Genomic DNA, 18,845 nt, shown 5'->3' on the forward strand with positions numbered 1-18,845 from the left:
GCTGTTCCGGAAGATGACATCGCGAGAAGGTGTGTTTCCGGAAGACGTGGCTGTTGCTGCAGTGGCAGCTGTCATCCAAATTGTTCAAAAAGGAGCGCTCGAATAACTCTATCTAAAACATTTTCTTTACTTCTGCTTTTATCTTTACCCATTTATCCGGCGTCGAGATGATTTCGCTAACGGATTCCCAAAGTAAGACCCTTGTTAATTCGGGCAACTGTCGCTGTCCTCACTGTCAAACCGGCTTCATTTGAGCTGCAGCACTGGCCATTAGCTTTCAATGCTAGGAAAGTTAGCTTTCACTATATGGCATGCCATACCCTGGCACAAATGGATAACAGCTAACTCTTACTACACTGTTTTGAAGCCACTGGTAAACTCGCGAGTTTACTGTAACGTACGTTTATGTGCTGATTCCTAATCTCAGACCAGCTAAATATACAGACTGAACCACTGAGCTCCTTTGGAAGCTCCAGTGAAATCACTATTTTCATTTTTGGTGTTTAGGCCCACATGTTTGCTTGTCAACATCATTGGTCTCATATCAACTATTGGAATGATTATACACCGTGTCCTTCAAATATTAATGTAGATGAGGAATAGGCTACATCGTTGCCTGTCTTCCTCTACAGCAGCCCTGTCTGTCAAAGTTTAGGTTGGCTCTGTGACATTCTTATAATGGTGCAAACCCCACTTATGTGATGTCACTAAGTAACATTTTAACAAAGGGAACCCTGCTGTTTATCTTATCATAGGAGCTAATTGACAAATCTTTGGATGGAGGAATATTTAACATACCTCTGGTATGTGTTTGTGTCTTGCAGAGATTGGAATGGGATTAACAGGCTTCGGCGTGTTCTTCCTCTTCTTCGGGATGATCCTTTTCTTTGACAAAGCACTCCTGGCTATTGGAAATGTGAGTGATTGTTGGTTTGTTGAACTGATGTATAACCTGCAATCCTGAGAAACCTACAGTAGCAACGTTGTCTTCTCTTCCGGCACCTGGTGCTGGCATTACATTGTCAGGATCTTACACGTCATACAGAATCTATGTTGTATGTACAGTAACTTATCAATAATATTTTACCAAGTCTAAGTGGTTCATAAAACACACAAAAGACATGTTAAGCAGGGTTGCTGATCAGCTTCATACTGACCATTTATACTGAGAAATGATGCGCAGCCTGTTGGAGCTTATATGGTGCACAGTGCTGATAAAGTTTGTACAAAAAGGAGGCAGCACAAGAAACACGTATGACACCATGTTTGTAGTTTCTACCTTAAAATCACTAGCAATAGCCCAGCAGTGTCACAGTTGGCTAACTGACATGTGCTGTCCAGGGGAAAACGGAGGTATTAGTGCATCTCTAATGTCATTGTTTTTTTTTATTGTGCAATGATTTGGCTTTATGTGTCTCTGAGTCTTTCACCAACTAAATTCATTCATTCTTTTTCTGATATGCTCTCTCAGCCATTCTGTCTTTGCAATCTTGTTTTTAGAATTATTCAGGAAGCTGGCTACACAACTGTTATGTCAGCTGCAAAAGCCCAGAGTTCCAACCCCCTCTCAAACATTGTACCACCCTTCTTTTTTTGCTGTAGATCCTGTTTGTTGCTGGACTTGCCTTCGTCATCGGGCTTGAGAGGACCTTCCGCTTCTTTTTCCAGAAGCACAAGATTAAGGCCACCAGTTTCTTCCTGGGAGGTGTGTTCGTGGTGTTGATTGGCTGGCCCATTATTGGGGTCGTGCTGGAGGTCTACGGCTTTTTCCTGTTGTTCAGGTGAGAGGAAACAAAGGAGGCATGAGCTGAGAAACAGTAAGAGTAGACTGCGTATCCACCTGTTTTGGAATTTTCTTTGCACGTTTCCACGTGAGACGGAATATTAGGGTTATTAGGTTTACATGTTTTTCAAGTCAGCCCATATCAACACTGAAACCTAAAAATTTGTTAACCTTTTCTTTAATATGGGGATGTAGTGTAGAGAGGGAGGTAGAGTCACTAAAATTGCACAATAGTAAATAATGTATTACTATGACTATCAATAATAATAATAATACTAAACAGGGTTTAAAAAGTGCTTTGACCGACAAAGCAGAGACAAGGTTCTCAGGTGCAGACTCAAAGACGCATTCACACTAATAAAGCAAAAAATAAATAAAAGCAATAGGAGGACAACATCACATAAAAACAGTAAATACAAATGAAATGATGAGAACAACAAAAAGAGTGGAACAACATTGCGTTGATTAAAAAAAGAAGAAAAAAAGTTAAAATATTTAACACACTTTGCAATATTCAGAAGACACATGAATCAAAGTCCGAGCTCTCGTCTCCATCTCCCGGGTCCTAAGCAGTCAATGCTCGAGTCAGGAGTCATCTGACCAAGTCGATTCACAAGTGACACATGCGACTAAAAATCTATGAAGTGACTAAACATTTTCCTTGGTCGCACCAGTGCCCCTATTATTTAGCTTGTCTCTCTGTGTGTAGCGTTATGTTTTTTCCTCCACAAGCATACAGTGAAGAAGAACACCATGGTCTAAGCCAATCAGAGGCAGAGAAGGGATGGGCTTTCATGTCTGATTGGCTCTGACCCTAGAGTTCTTCTTCGCTGAATGTTGGTGTGAAAAAGAAATTAGGCGTGAGGGATGGGTACCAAAACCCGGTATTAAACGGGCCCCGGGGCTAACTTATCGATAAACTACAACATTATTGGTGCTGTCAAGGGTATCGAAGAAATGAATGCATTCGTCCAAAAACCTAGACCAGATACACCAAACAAATTCCTGACAGGTCCTCCCCACCACAGAGACTGTTCAGTCTTCTTTTCCACCTGTTGGCTGTGTTTTCAGCTGGGTTACGAATAAGGTTCTCTTCAATATCACTTCTGCACTAGTGGAACTGGGACTACAACATGAATCTCCCACACATAATCTCCCTGTCACACAAATTTTTGCCATTTGTCCATGACAACCTATGATGTACACTTCTTAACTTTGAGGACAACATCATGGTGATTTCTGAAGAGTGGGCCTGAGCGAGTACAACTATTGTATTGTTCTGTGTGAGGCTTGAGCACCTCATCTGGAAAGCAGATCCAGGTTCAGTAAAACCTCCAGGATGATTCACAACCACAGAAAAAAAAATATGGACGTGAGCCCCAGGTCTGAACAGTGACTTAAAGTGCAATGCCGCTCGAGGGGCTGGCTCCTATACTCTCCCATTCATAAAGCACCAACTTCTCTCATGAAATCATTAACGTGTCATTTAGCTGAATTCTGTCTTTTTAAAATAGTTCCATCATTAATTAGATGTTAAGTTATTAATAACTCCATAGTCCATGTTAATTGACTCAGTTCTGTGAAGCTACTGTATTATCTATGGCCAGGATATTCAGTTTTCTCTGTTCATATGTCATGTCCTCATCTCTCCCCCTCCCTCGCTCTCTCTTTCACTTCGATCACATCCAGGGGTTTCTTCCCAGTCGCAGTAGGATTCATCAGAAGGATACCTGTCCTCGGCTCCATCCTAAACCTGCCGTTCATCAGTGCAGTGAGTATCACCTGGTAGTGAGCAGCTCTGCAGCTCTGCTACTTATACATGCAGCATGGCTCTTTCTCTTGTTCATTAATCACCATGTTCAAAAACACCACAAGCGATTTACCCAGTTGCCCCAGTAAAATGACAGCTCAGCTCCTGCACATCACAGCTGCTCCATCAGGTTAATGATACAGTGAAAAGACTGCCAGTGAACATAATTATTGAGCAGGTGATGTTTGGGTTATTCAACATAAAAAAGGGCAGTTTTGGAAATTATATGAGCTCAGGGTCATCTACAGTTCAACTCTAGTCTTCAAGGCTTATGAGATGTGAGAGTCTGGCTCTGTTTAATCTAGAAGTACAGGTTTGCAGATGTAACGTTATTTTTGGGGCTAATGAACATGCTCCTGCCATGCTGTTGTGTGGGCAAGCTTTTGAGGTGAATGTCTCTCTGTCTGTGTGTTTTTTGTTTTCTTTTTATTAAAGCCTTCGTAAGGCTCTGAGGACATTCAGCCGTCGTGGTCAGTCACTACCGATTTTCCCTTGCTTGCTAAAATATTTAACACACTTTGCAATATTCAGAAGACACATGAATCAAAGGGAGAGCAATTAATTGTATTAATAATATATATATATATATATATATTTGTTTAATTTATTATTTGACTTAAAAGGCTCACACCACAGATAATAGGGTGATTTTTGAATTGGTCAAAATCGAGGCCCAATATTTAAAATTTATTTTATAATCTATTCAAATTCATTCTACACCCTGCAGAATGTGTGGAAGTAGGGGTAGGTGGCGATCTACTGTAACTGGCAAACAAAGTGATAACAGGCTAACTCACTGGTAACATACTGGCGAGTTAGCTTGGTAGCTAACTATGCAAAAATGTAAAAATTTTCAATCAAGAGACATATTATCCACTTCAAATTAACAGCTTACACCAAACCATATCTCTTTTGTGAGGCTGTTTTTGTGTTGAAAGTTCTCTGGTAGGGAACACAAACGTTGACAGAAGAAAGATCCAAGGCATACGAGTTGTTGTGTAAACACTCCATGAATCCATAAATGCTCATTAGATCTGTTCATTAAACATGATCCAACTAATTATCAAGCACAGCAAGAAAGAAAAAGGAGTAGCTGTAAATCTCTGTAATGAGTGACAACCAGAGGAAATTACCTTAAACATGATATGAAGGAACATAAAAAGTTGGTGAGACAACAAAAAAATCATGGGCAAGGATTACAGGTGGACCAGGTCAAATCATCGGGACACACAGTGGCAGAGATATTTGTCTTTCAACTTCACTAGCAGTGATGAAGAATCTACTTCTAATCCCACTACTGTTCTCCCAGCTGACTCATCTTCATCAGATTCTTTGGATGAGTGGCTTTAACCCACAAGATCTATAATAACAAGAACAAAACAAGGAGAATGCAGGAGACGTGCAAGGATACAGACACTAAATGGGTAACAGCTGGCGGAGCCTCAAGAATCCGAACAAGAAAAAAATAGTAATTAATATAAAATAGGTAATTACTTTGAGACACTCCCCAACCCAGATTGTTTCAGTTTATTGTCAAAGTGACTCTAGCCCAACAAACAAAAACACACACACACACGCACACTTCACTCTCTAGTTGTGAGGACACTCATTGACATAATGCATTCCCTAATCCCCTTACCCTAACCGTAAAAATCCCCCTCCACACCAAAATGTGTTTTTCTTCTGTTTCTGTACTCTAAAATGTCTGACATTAACTATAGGGACTTGTATCTGAGCAAATGTTGTCACTGTATAGGTGTTTATCAAATTCTTCTCATGGAGTAGGAGATTTTTTTGCACTTCTCTGCAATTTGAAATTCAAATGAATCCTGGCAAGCTAGATTAAGTACGTCACAGAAAACCAATCGCTGTCAAATATGCAAGCTTGGTCACAGAAACCGGAAACTTCCAGTGCACGCAGAGGCAGTGCATCCATGAGAGGACGGCAGGTGTGTAAGCAGACAGTTAGAGTTAGCATTAGCAGTTCGTGAAAAATTTTTTTGCCAATGTTGCTGCTAGCCATCTTGTTGCGCACAATCTTCAACTGGTCAAACTAGCACAAGCATCTGTGGTGAGTGGGCCCTGTGTTATTTGCATATCATGAATATTTATAGTCTCAGAATTCTTCAATGAGGGAGAGAGAGGGGATTGTTTCCAGCCCCATTTCAGACGGGTTTTTAAAGGGCCCATATTATGCCCCCTTTTACACAAGTTACATTGGTTTTCAGGTGTGTGACCTACATGTCTTTGCCATTCCATGTCAAAACACCTCAAGGATCAAGCCATACAGCACCCTCCTCTTTCTGTATAAACAGCCCTGTGAGACTGGTCGATTCCAGTACTTTCCTGCTCACTCCTCGCCCCCCTCCCTTCGTGTTCCGCAAAGCTCCTCCTCGCTCCTCCCCTCGTCTGCTGCCATGACAACAGTCGCACATAACAAGGCACATACACGACGTAGAGACCCGGGAGGCCCAGAAAACGTTCTCCATAATTACACACAGAGCACAAGGGGCTGGGCGATAGAACGTTAACGACATCCCGGCCGCGAGTCTAGCTCCGCCGCAAGCCGGCAGCCGCGACCGACCGCCGGCAGCCGCGACCGAACATAGAAGGGAAGGGATTCAATGAAGGGAAGGGATTCAATGTCCTGATGTTAATGGGGAGCTCATTCCACCATTGAGGAACCAGGACAGAAAACAGACGGGATTTAGATGAGCGATGGCTGCCTACCCCTCGCAGTTAGGGGAATGGAAAGCGATTTGCCAGTAGCAGAGTGGAGTGGACGGGCTGGGGTGTAAGGTTTGACCATTTTCTGGATATAGGAAGGGCCTGAGCCATTAGCAGCACAGTACACAACCAACGCAGGGTGCGGAGTAGTGGTTTAGTGTGGGAGATTTTGGTAAGTTGAAGACCAACCGGGCCGCTGAATCCTGGGTGAGCTGCAGAGGTCGGATGACGCATGCCGGGAGTCCAGCTAGGAGGGAGTTGCAGAAGTCCAATGCGTAAGATGACAAGAGCCTGCACCAATACCTGCGCCGACTTCTCGGTGAGGAGCGGACGTGTCCTCCTGATGTTGTGAAAGGATGGATCTGCAGGAGTGGTTCGTCACTGCGATGTTACCTGTGAAGGACAACTGGCGATGTTGGCTGCGAAGGACAACCAGTTGTCCTGCGAAGGACAACTGGTGTTCCAGTGTCACACCCAGGTTCCTTGCAGTTTGACTAGGGTTCAACACAGAGTTCTCAATGATGATGGAGAGGTCGTTGATGGGGGATGCCTTCCCTACGAGGAAAAGCATCTCGGTCAGAGCTTCATGTGGTGCGTCGACATCCACTGAAAAATGTCAGCCAGACAGATTTGTGCTGACACCTGGGTTTGCAAATCTCTTGTGCAGTATTTGCTAAAAGGGAACTGTGCCAAGGACTACACCCTGAAGAAGGCTGTTTGTACTGCTCACTTAAATTCTTTTTAAACAATTCCACTTCAAAACAGCCATTTAAAAAAAAGGCTTTTTAACTTTGTGTCAGTAGAGCACCTTGGATCTTTATTCTTTTTTCACTGTATGTTAAAGTGGGTGATGCAATACAGCAGGTATTTAGCTTTGCTGTGGTATTCCTTGCAAAATAAGGTGTTGACATAAATTGACTTCTTTGCCACCTTAAATGAAGCAATATGACAGCTTCCTCTGTTTTATATTTGAAGGCTCTAATTGGGCAGCTTCAACGTGCAAAGCAAGGGTCACATGACCGGCAAAAACAGCCAGTGGGCTATTTTCCACTTTTACTGTGGCTGCAAAATAATGACTGAAAAAGCTCAAAGAGCAAATGTTCTTGAAAAATTACTAAAAGCAACTGTAAAATTCAATTCACTTGCTGTATTTTTTTTATCATATGCATTACAGTTGTATTTTTTACAGGATTTTAAAAAATACACAATGTGTTCACCTATTGCCAAACAAAACACACATTTCTGTCAACACTGTTCAGAATCTGAAATAATGCACAGCTCAATGCCACTATTGAAAAAGAAAAAAAACAAATGCCATTCTTAATAATCAATTCCTGCAAGTGTCACACTTTTCAAAATAAAATACCTCATCAAATCCACAGACATTACACATTTCATTGTAATGACATCTCAAATAGACAGTAGTCATGTGGAATTAAACTTGCAGATTAGTATGCTAGTGGTAGTGCTTGTTCAGCTACATCTGTCATTCCCATTACCCCTGCGTTGTAGGTTGTAGCCATAGACTGTAAATATGGATGGACCATAAGTCTCAACTAGCTTCTATACTGTACACACAAGGCCAAAATATCTTGAATAGCAAGGGCTGCCATCTTGTGCTGGTGACATGATTAATAGCCAGATTGTGTGCAGTAGTGATCATGGAGAAGGTCCCTTCGATACATGCCCTCGACCAGTGGTGAGTCAGTCTCAACTGTCAATCATGACATCTCAGCCTATCTTTTTAATAGCATTAAATAACTAATTAAAACTAAACTGATCAGAAACATGAACACTTGAACATACATCAGTTTGATAAGAACTGAAACTATCTTTGGGAGACACTTTTTTTGGTGTACTTTGATTTTTATTTTTTATTTTGGTCAATGTCCCATCTGCTAACTTTGAGGTGGGGTTTAGGACCTATACTGCAGCCAGCCACCAGGGGGCAATCCAGGTGTTTTGGCTTAATATCAGCAGAGCCAGCATGTTGACCATTTTATATACAGTCTTTGATTGTAGCAGCAACTCCAATTTTGACAAAATGGGACATTTTCATGACTTCATTAAAAAAAGTACTTAAAACAGAGATGTCCTCTCAGATATAAGTGGTAAGAGAACAATTTACAAGTTGTTTAAAAATTGCTTCATTACATTCCTAATTGATGCCCACAAAATTAATCCAATCTATCAGGAAGTAATTCTGTGTGTCCTGTGGTGTGTCTCTTTAATGCATGCTTTCCATTAGTAACCATGTAGTCCAGCAGTGTAAACTGTAATCACACTTGCATGCCATTTACAGCTCCATGGGTTTGTGTTTCAGATCATGCTTTATACCTCAAGAAACAACCAGATGACACTTAACAGCTTTTTTCTTTTCTTTCAGTATGTGGACAAAGTGGGCGAGAGCAACACCATGGTATAACAGTGACTTTTTCTACCCAGAGAAGGCTGTTTGAATACAGCAGTTTTTATAGAGCAACACAATCTCCCATTGGGCTGTTTTGAAGCAGCTAAGGTTATATTTTTTAAGATTCCTTCCTCCTCCGGCAGGCAAAGACTGCTTTCTGTCTTCTCTGTAATTTCCCTGGTCAGTGCTACCAATCAAATGTTCATCAGCTTGTCGCACCACTGTTACTAAAGGATGGAGTTACTAAGGTCACTATAATAAATATTTCAAATCCTATTGATCCCTTCACTGTTAAGTGCATCTGGCATTATAGTGGAGGATGGACGATTCCCTCAAATGCTCATTGACACTGTCTACGTGACTTTCTTTCTCTGTGGAAGAAACAGACAAACCTGCAAGGATGAGAAGTGGAACGACAGCTTTCCGTGTTGTCATGTTTCTGTGCCTGTGCTTTAACTTTATTTGGACAAAAGCTTTTATGTTTTTTTTTGTCTCCAACTGTGGACTTTATTTTATCTATCCAAGTGCATCATCTAAAGTGCATGGCCTATTTTTGGTCACGACCAAATCCACTTTTGCTAGTTGCTCAGAAAAAACCTGTCTAGCTGCATGGTTGGAAAGGGTTGCATTTGGTCTCTTAATTAATCATCGCTATGTTTTAGGTGTAACATTGCATAAATCAATCAGACTGCCATCTCCCATGCCCATTAAAAGTGGTTTGTTTTTATAATTAGGAGGATTCATTCTATCTTGCTACAATGTGCCCTTAAAATAACAGTGAAATCCTGCTACATGAACTTCAGACTATTTATGTTGGTTAAAAGCACAATCACATTCCCTCCACATACCCTCCTCAACATATGAATGTGTCAACAATTTACCTGACCACACCTCATTTTAAGACCAACACACCACTCAGTGTATTTTCCAATTTAGACTGTGTTGGTGCTGGACGAGAAAATGACAACTGTGTCGCTCTGAAACTAGAAAAGAAACTTGCGTCACACTTTGTAATTCTTTGTACCACTTTGCGCTACTTTGCACCAGGTGTAAGATAGAGCCCTATGTTTATAGTGTGTTGCAGCTATTTGAATACCAAATGTGGCTATTGTAACATTTTCCCTTTGTTTCTTGTCATTACTTTGGGTTAATGAGTACTTTGGTATAAATTATTATTCAAATGTTTGACTTCATGTATAGTAAGGTGCTATGGGATCGTATTTGATATTCATTTACCCCATGAGCTTTTAAATGCGTTTACTATTAGTGTGGCCAGAAACTGACAACACTCATTTCATGATGACACATATATAGTAAAGTTAACTCAGCTGGTCCTACAAGCTTGGGAATGTATACTGCTCGCACTGCTGTAGCCAGGAACGTGCTAATGCTAATCTCAGTCGCAATAGATCTCCAAGCTAACTGGTTTGTTAACTGTCATTTACAAGCTCAGTTGTTTACTGGAAAATTCTGTAGGATCTCACTTTTCATGAAACATATTTGTCTCTTAACTGTACACACAACATGTCTCCTTTTTTAGGACAGTTTACACTCCAGCAGAGAAGTTTTGCTAAAAAGTTATTATAGCTTCCTCTGATTCAGACTGTCTAGCTCTTTGTTCCCTCAAAAGTCAGCATTGAAAAGACTTTCCTGCAGAAATTCATGATGATGAAGATTTAGCTGTAAGCGACGATACTGGGTTAAAGCCCTTTTGCTTCCAACACAGAGAAGCTGTTAAATCAGCCGATATAAAGCCATGTGCAGCAGCGAGCAGGTTTCAGTCTTCACCAAGCCCAGCATTTCAGGTAATTTAATTCTGTATAGGTTGGGACACTGACAGAAAAGTTTACACTGTATCAGGACTTATTCCTAATGTTAGACCTATGCTGAGAACACAATGAATAAGTCATGATTCATTTGACTGTAAACTGCATGGAGAGTGAAAGAAGAATATACATTTGACAGAGCGAGTGACAAAGTAAAACACAAATTGTCTTTAATAAGGTGATGGCACCAGAACAGCTTCAGTGTGCAGTGACTCGACAAATGTCATTACTGGAATAGATGAACACTATTCCTCCAAAAGATATTCCTCCATTTGGTGTTTCGATGAAGATGGTGAAGAGTGCTGTCTGACGTATCAGTCTTAAATCTCCTATTTGTGTTAAACTATGTGTAGATCTGGTGATTATATGAAGGGCACAGGGTATGATTCATATCATTCATATACTCATCATTCATTGAGCCTTCCTGCTCAAAAGATGGGCGCAGTGTCGTCCTGTTTCTCTAGTTATTTTTAAGGTTTTTCCTTTAACTTCCCATCTTTCGGTAAATGCATTTAACTTTGTGTTTAATTATGCAAGGCCATGACGACACATGCTTCTTCCATCCTCAAAAAATGAAGCCAAGTTTTCGAATAAAAAAAATGAAATACTTAAATACTCTCATATGTCAATGTTTTTGCACTTTTGTTAATATATTAAGGTACTTAGCTTTGTATCTGCCATCCAAGTTGTTGTTCATTTATTCTTGTGTTGTCACTGACTCTTACAACTTCCAACATCCTTTTCCCCATGAAGGCTTGCATGAAGCTCAATTACTGAAGTAACTAAATACCCTAAAATTAGAAAGTATAGAAACAATGAGATGGTTATTATTATTGGTTTATCTTTGGGCTTAACAGGTTTTCCATTATCACATAGCTGGCTCCCTTATCTAGGGTATTGTCGCAGATTCGCTCTGATTTCAAAACAGCTTCTAACGAGGAGAAAGCATGGTAACCATTATAGCTGCATTCATGACATTTACTTGAAATTGACCTAACTTTTCTCTCAGTACTTTGCAACTTATTATTTCTCTTTAGGGTGAAGTTGGCCCAACTATTCTATAAGTCAAGATATTAAGTTATCCCAAACCTTTGCAGTTGTTGGTCCTAGCCATTGTTTTTCTCTCAGAGCAAGTTGCCCTGACATAATACCACAGTGTTCACCCCAATAATTACATACACAAGCTTTCTTTTTTTGTTTTACTTTTCCAAATAGTTACAACAAATTTAAACTGAACCTTCTCCTTGCATTAACCAACCACAAGGATAAGGAAAACCAAAAGTCAGAATGCAAATGGTGTCACAGAGCATTTGGAATGAAAAACTTTCAGGTCAAAGACATCAACACATACTTAAAGATTCTCACTTTATTAAGAACATGCTGTCAAAATGTTCACATCTTGGAATTTTAACATTGAATAACATAACGGTTAGTCAGCAATACAAATTTTGACTAATACGTCAACTGGAACGCCTCTACAGAAAAACTGGTCTAACCATCCACAAACAAATGTTTAATACCCATTTCCTTTCCTATAAAGATTCTGTTTCCACTGCAAAATCCAACTATTATACAGATTTAATCAGGTCAGGCTCTGGCAACTCTCAAGCACTCTTCTCACTGGTTCACAAAACGCTATGCCCACCGGACTCTCTCCCTCCTCACTTTTACTCCTCTGACTCATGTAATTCCATTATGACATTTTTTAATACTAAAATTGACCGTATCCATCAGCAGTTAGCCCCCCAGATCTCAACCCTGAAATTTTCCCCTGACATTCAAACTTCTTCCCCTCATCCTTTCTCTGACTTTACCCTCCCCTCTGCTGCTGAAATAACCAACCTTGTTGGCAAATCTAAACCATCAACTTGCCAACTTGATCCTCTCCCCACTATACTGGTTAAAGCTTGCATTCACTCCCTGACCCCTCTTATAACTGCAATTATCCATTCCTCTTTCATCTCTGGTACTGTTCCGTCACCCCTCAAATCAGCTGCAATAACCCCCATTCTCAAGAAACCTGGTGCTGACCCCAGCAACTTCAACAATCTCCACCCAATCTCCAACCTCCCCTTCCTTTCAAAGATTCTTGAAAAAACAGTTGCCTCTCAGATCCATGACCACCTCTCCCACAACAGTCTATATGAACAGTTCCAATCAGGCTTCCGTCCCCTTCATAGCACCGAAACAGCTCTTGTTAAAATAACCAATGACCTCCGCATGGCTGCGGACTCTGGACTTCTAACAATCCTCATCCTCCTGGACCTGAGTGCAGCTTTTGACACCATTTCCCAAACCATCCTCATCGACCGACTAGCCTCCCTTGGATTATCTGATACACTCCTGGACTGGTTTAAATCATATCTTTCTGGCCGTACTCAGTTTGTCCGACTCAAGACATTCAGATCCCTCTCCTCTGGTGTTCCCCAAGGTTCTGTCCTTGGACCCCTTCTGTTCATTATCTAACTTCTCCCTCTTGGCTGTATTTCCGTAAACATAACATTCAGTTCCACTGCTATGCAGATGACACCCAGCTCTACCTATCTACCAAACCCACAACGTCCCTCCCTCCCAACTCCCTATCTGACTGTCTTCAGGAAATCAGATCCTGGTTCTCCCAAAACTTTCTCAAGCTCAACAGTGACAAAACTGAACTCCTCCTTATTGGCACCAAATCCATCCTCTCTAAAATAAATGACTTTTCCATCTCCATAGAAAATTCATCTGTATCCCCCTCTTCCCAGGTTAAGAGTCTGGGTGTCAACCTAGATAGCACTCTATCATTCCAGTCCCACATAAATAACGTCACTCGGTCAGCATATTTCCATTTACGTAACATCTCTCGCTTGCGCCCATCTCTCTCCCCCAACAGTGCAGAAATTCTGGTTCACACCCTGGTCACATCCCGGCTAGACTATTGCAACTCTCTTCTCTTTGGTTTACCTGACAAATCCATCCATAAACTACAACTGGTCCAAAACTCTGCTGGCCGTATCATTACCAGAACCCCCTCCATCAGTCACATAACACCTGTCCTGCAGCAACTCCAATGGCTCCCCTTCAAATACCGCATCATCTACAAGATCCTCCTCCTTACTTTCAAGGCCATCAACAATCTTGCCCCTCCATATCAAGACACCCACCCGTTCTCTCAGGTCCTCTTCCTCAATCCAGCTCATCCTCCCACCTGCTCGTCTGGTTACCATGGGGTCGAGAGCTTTCAGTCGCTCAGCTCCCCACCTCTGGAACTCTCTCCCTCACTACATCCAACACTCCAATTCCATTACCACTTTCAAATCTCACCTGAAAACCCATCTTTTCAGACAGGCCTATTCCCTTTAATTTAATTTGCTTTGACTGGAACGACCCCACCCTTTCTCTTGTTTTTATTATTATTATTATTATTATTATGTTGTTTTATTGCCTGCTTTTATGATTGCTTTTTGGATGGACTGAGTGTTTTTATTGTTGATTTTGTAAGGTGACCTTGAGTGTTGAGAAAGGCGCCCATAAATAAAATGAATTATTATTATTATTATTATTATTATTATAAATACTATCAGTTAAATATGTAATTAGTGATTAGCACCATGTTAATTACCGCTAGTTAATTGTGCCCCGCTGCTCATGAACTTTCTGTGAGAGGGGAAGGGGTTGTTGGGCAACACTCATTTTTGCTATAGGCAGAAGTCTATAGATTATAGAGACTTTAAATAATGATCGATGACATGAAAGCTCACCCAAAGTGAAGTTAAAATATCTTGACTGACCCCTGCTGCAGCAAAGGTCATAAACCCACCTCCTCCATGTTAGCAAATGGGAAATGAATCAATCTAAAAAGTAAAAGTTCACCTTAAATAACAATTTTTCCCCAAATTATCTTCATATCCTTTTTTGAAGATAGAAATTGTTAGCCTCCTGTTGTTTGCTGGCCTTGACTCTCTGCAGGTCCACTCATTTGGCAATTTCTTTGCGGTCATTGTGATGCCCTCCGCTGCATCGACCTTCTTGCATTGCCATGTGTACGTCACATCAGAATGGGATTCCGGGTACAAATAGATGCTCCACTCCACTCACAAGATGGGTCTTCTTCTTTGCCCAAGATCTTTAGGTTGTTTGGGGTTGGCAAGAGGTCTTCCACAGCATTTAAATGTTTGGTTATACTTGCCTTTGTCAGTAACCCAAAGTTCCTTCATACCATGTCAGTAATTTACATTCATAGACTTTATATTTTTGAACCATATTTGGATCAAAAGCTTCAAGTTTACAGCAGATACAGTGGCTGTTAAATCAACATCGAATTAACATTCATTTAAGTATATCAGTAGCTACCCAATATTAAAGGACTGAGTTCTATCATGGCCAAAAAACTATAGGCTAACTGAAATAAATATAAATCTACCTGTTAATTTCAGTTATGATAATTCATCTCAAAACGTCATTAAAGGACATTTAATTTCACTCTTTTAGCAACAAGATCAAAATAGGGCCCCTCAAAGGCTAGAAATGGTCCTGGGGCATCTCATGACCTCGGTAATTCTGAAGCTCATGGCCTCCCTGCCCATTTAAATCCTGTAGCCTGTCAGGCGTCTCTGGGACTGACATCACGGACTCTAACTCATTCCATTCATTACTGGAGGTGTTTCTCTTAATTCAGCTCTCATCTATTGGTTTTCTGCTCCAGTGAGCAAGGTGCAAACATATCAATATTACCACAGGGGGGCGGGGGGTGCTGCTCTAATCAACATCACCCAGAGCCAGTCCACACAGCCTGCACCATGAGTAATCATGAAAAACTACTGGGGAGCAGGAAGCAGCTGCTTTAATTCAGAAATATTCACAGTGTAGTGAATCCCCCTTTACCAATGTTAGGGGGCAGAATTGATCGGTTCATTCACTCTCCCACCCGCCCCGGTCTCATCAAATTGGCGTGACCTATAGATGCTGCCACCATGAAGGAGCGCGGAGCACCGAGGATTCCCCACCCCTGACGATATAAATACAGTGAGGGAGCACAGTCTGCAGACCCTCTGAACTTCTCTCGGCCTCTCTGCTGGACGCTAAGCTCACAGGACCACCGGCACAATGAAAGTGAGTATACGCTGGACTTTTGGATGGTAGTTAACATAGGTGGAATGTTCTGTACGTGGAGCGTTTTTCTTCTTTCGTAAAAGTTATATATAAAAGTACATATACTTTTTCCTCGAAGACTGCATTAAAGAAAATAGAATATCATTTTGATAAAACACCATTACACATATGCTTCCTTTTATTTTCAGGCATTTTACACATCATCTGACAACCAATTGAAACATTAAAGCAAAGTTCTTACACACATACGTATATATATATTCATAATTACATTATTTTTCATTTTTTTTAAAGCCAGGGGAAATTGAGGATGCGCATTCTATGCGTAGTGCGTTAATTTGGAACCAAAACGGACATCAGATCGGAGTCTTCCTCTGGGATTCTGCTCTGTTAACATTTGTGAATCAAAAGGTTTTCCCATTTTCCTCCCACAGGGTTTGAGGACCATCACATTAACTTATGTACTCACCCTTTTACTACTGGCGACGTTTGTCTCGCAGTCCTGGAGTGCACCGAAGGTAGAGCCGGTTTACTTCTCTGTATAAAACTATAATGTCAACGATGTTGTAACCCAGTAACTGTAGACATAATGTTCTTAATCTGAGAATGAGTGATTGTTAATGAAGAGGCGGGATTAAAAGACTTTCATTTTCTTTTAATTAAAGGGCTCTTTCCAAAGAAGAAACTGGACCCCGCAGGCCATGTTGTATCTCAAGGGCACACGTATGATTTTTACCTACTTATTGCATGTCTGCATGGAGACCCAAAGTGTTCAGTATTAAATAATAAAGGTGACACGAAAGAGTAAATAATCACACAAATAAATACATATAATGTTATAATAATATTATGAAAACATGGCAGAGCCAGTAATGACTTTGTGATTAGAAGTAACAGTCTGGGTAAAAACAGAGAGGGTGGGGTAATGGTCATTGTGAAATAATAATTGAATTAACTGAAAAGAAAAAAAAACTTATTTTTTGCGATAATAAATAAATATATTTTTAAACTTCTTGAATTATTACACATCTGCGTACTTGTATTATATTACATATTGTCTGTGTGTTCATTTATATTTGTGGTTATCCATTGATTTAAAAATTTAACATTTTGGGAACTCCATATTACTCTTACTCCATGGAGACAAACTGATATTGTTACTATAAAAACATTTGTACTTTCCTATCTGGTTCCCGACATAGACACCAAAATGATTTTTGTGTTTTTCTTTGCAGAGGGACGCAGGTTCATCTCAGAGGACCGAAAAGAGGGAGATGTCTATGACACATTACACTTAGGTTCGACGAAGTTCATAAAACTTTTTTTCATTTAGGTTAAAACAACACTTTTTGGCAGAAGTAATCAACAAGAAAGCTTTCTCTAATGTGTCTAGAAAAAAAAATTACAGTTGGGAGCTTTGGTGCCGCAGTAGTACATATCGTGTGTGTTTGTTCCCTGTCAGAGACCCGCAGTCAGAACACAGAGAAGCTGAGTGTGGACCAGGCAGCCACCGTCCTGTTCAACTTCCTGCAGCAGGCCAGAGATGGAGGTGAGAGAATCTGTTCCAGCAGACACACATGTGGATCACATGTATGGGTCATTACTAAAGGGTGTAGTTTAGAAGGGGTGCTGCACAGATAGGTCATTATTTATCATTAATATTAATTCATTATTATTTTTAAGATATAATATATAGGTGGTTATCATGCTTTCCATAATAGATTATGTAGATTATGATTATGTTATTATGTAAATCTTACTTTATATATCATTCACCTGTATCCGTGATAATGTTGTGTTTGCACCTCTATTTAAAAGAAACGGACTTATTGATATGCAGTTCTAGTATTTCTAGTATATTTTGTAAATTAAAATATACATTTAAGGATTCATCTCATACCCAAAAAAAATTGCAGAAGAGGTGCAGTCAGAAGGTTACAGAATCCTGCATCTCATGTTTGAGGCGTTTGTGCTGTAAAAACTGAAAGCAAACCCAGAGGATCTGGGATTTTCTTTCTCCAGCTGGACAGATAGAGGACGATATTAACAGCTATTTTTATTGATTAATTTAAACTCAAACTGTAAACATTTGGGATGATTCATGGATCATCCCACACCCACTAGAAATGTACCTTTGTTCCTAATGGATAACTAGCAACACCACTGTATGCAGTTGATCTCTGCCACATTTTAAACACATTTTTACCATTCTGCTCTCTGAACATCTGCATGAGAAATCTTTTATATACACCTTTAAGAGGTTCACGTTGTACATGTACAGAGTTCCCACAAGCACTGAGAAAGCAAATTTAAGGATCTGAAGAAAATGTCCAAGGCCATTTTCTTTTCTTTTTCCTTTTTTTTAAGCCATTTTGGTTAACTAGCTCCGACTATAGGGTAGAAAATATCACCACAAAGGTCCATTTTCAAGTCAAAAATGTAATGAGTATTTAACCACTTGTGCACCATATAAAAGGAAATACATTATTTAAATTTGAACGTGACTTTTTGATGCTACAGGACAAGGACCTGTAGAGAGAAGTCTCTATTGAAATCACTTTCAAGGTTAACATTTTTACCTATAATCCACAAAATTCAAGGAACTGTACTTTACTCTTGCTCTGTCTCCAAATTTGTATATTGATTCGATCATTTTAATTCTCTCTCTCTCTTTCTCCCCTAGCTGATGAAAACCCAGGCGAGGTGTATTTCCAAGAGCTGCCGGTGTGGAAGAGAGGATTCTTCTGAAAAGATTTTCATAGAAATGTAAAACTGCCAGGAAACCAAGATGTCTCTGTTTCTGACTGTAACTTGTATCAGTCCTGCACAACGAAGAAAAGAGCAACTGTTTTGTAAATATGAATTATATGTTAAAAATGTGATGTTTTAATAAAAAGAAGTTCAATTCATAGCACTTCTGGTCTCAGGTTGTCTTGAAAAAAGTTGAGGCTGTCTTTCATTGGGTTTGTTGTCAGTTGGCCGCCTTCCTGTATTTTCTTGTATTTAATTTCAAGCATCAGTGTCACATGATCATTGGTTGGCTGTTGGTTAAATTTTACAGATAATCGATTACTCATCCCTATTATACAAATATGAATAGAATATACAAACAATAATGATTTATTTTTTTCAATTGAAGTATTGAGTTTCTGAAGCAAAAAAAAATAGATACATAAAAAAGTCATTGCTAGAAATCCA

At 40.1% G+C, this 18,845-nt stretch overlaps 2 protein-coding genes across 3 annotated transcripts; both read left to right on the top strand.

Annotated features, from left to right (window-relative positions):
* The first annotated feature begins 20 nt into the window (after positions 1-20).
* Positions 21-11,169, top strand: golt1ba (golgi transport 1Ba). Its single transcript, XM_035650315.2, has 5 exons — positions 21-192; positions 825-916; positions 1,603-1,781; positions 3,473-3,554; positions 8,707-11,169. The coding sequence occupies exons 1-5, from the start codon at positions 168-170 to the stop codon at positions 8,743-8,745; spliced, it is 417 nt and encodes a 138-aa protein (XP_035506208.1). The 5' UTR covers positions 21-167; the 3' UTR covers positions 8,746-11,169.
* Positions 11,170-11,301: 132 nt separating this feature from the next.
* On the top strand, positions 11,302-18,541 carry spx (spexin hormone). 2 transcript variants are annotated; one of them, XM_035650327.2, is made up of 6 exons: positions 11,302-15,647; positions 16,082-16,165; positions 16,313-16,370; positions 16,883-16,945; positions 17,110-17,196; positions 18,331-18,541. In XM_035650327.2, exons 1-6 carry the CDS (start codon positions 15,642-15,644, stop codon positions 18,393-18,395), a joined length of 363 nt encoding a protein of 120 aa, XP_035506220.1. In that variant the 5' UTR covers positions 11,302-15,641; the 3' UTR covers positions 18,396-18,541. The 2 variants fall into 2 exon arrangements, 1 of the variants encoding a protein (XP_035506220.1); XR_007031755.1 differs by lacking the exons at positions 16,883-16,945; positions 17,110-17,196; positions 18,331-18,541 and having other exon boundaries at positions 11,302-16,165; positions 16,313-16,364.
* Positions 18,542-18,845: the final 304 nt, after the last annotated feature.

This window comes from Scophthalmus maximus, chromosome 12 (assembly GCF_022379125.1).
Source record: "Scophthalmus maximus strain ysfricsl-2021 chromosome 12, ASM2237912v1, whole genome shotgun sequence".
NCBI lineage: Eukaryota > Metazoa > Chordata > Actinopteri > Pleuronectiformes > Scophthalmidae > Scophthalmus > Scophthalmus maximus.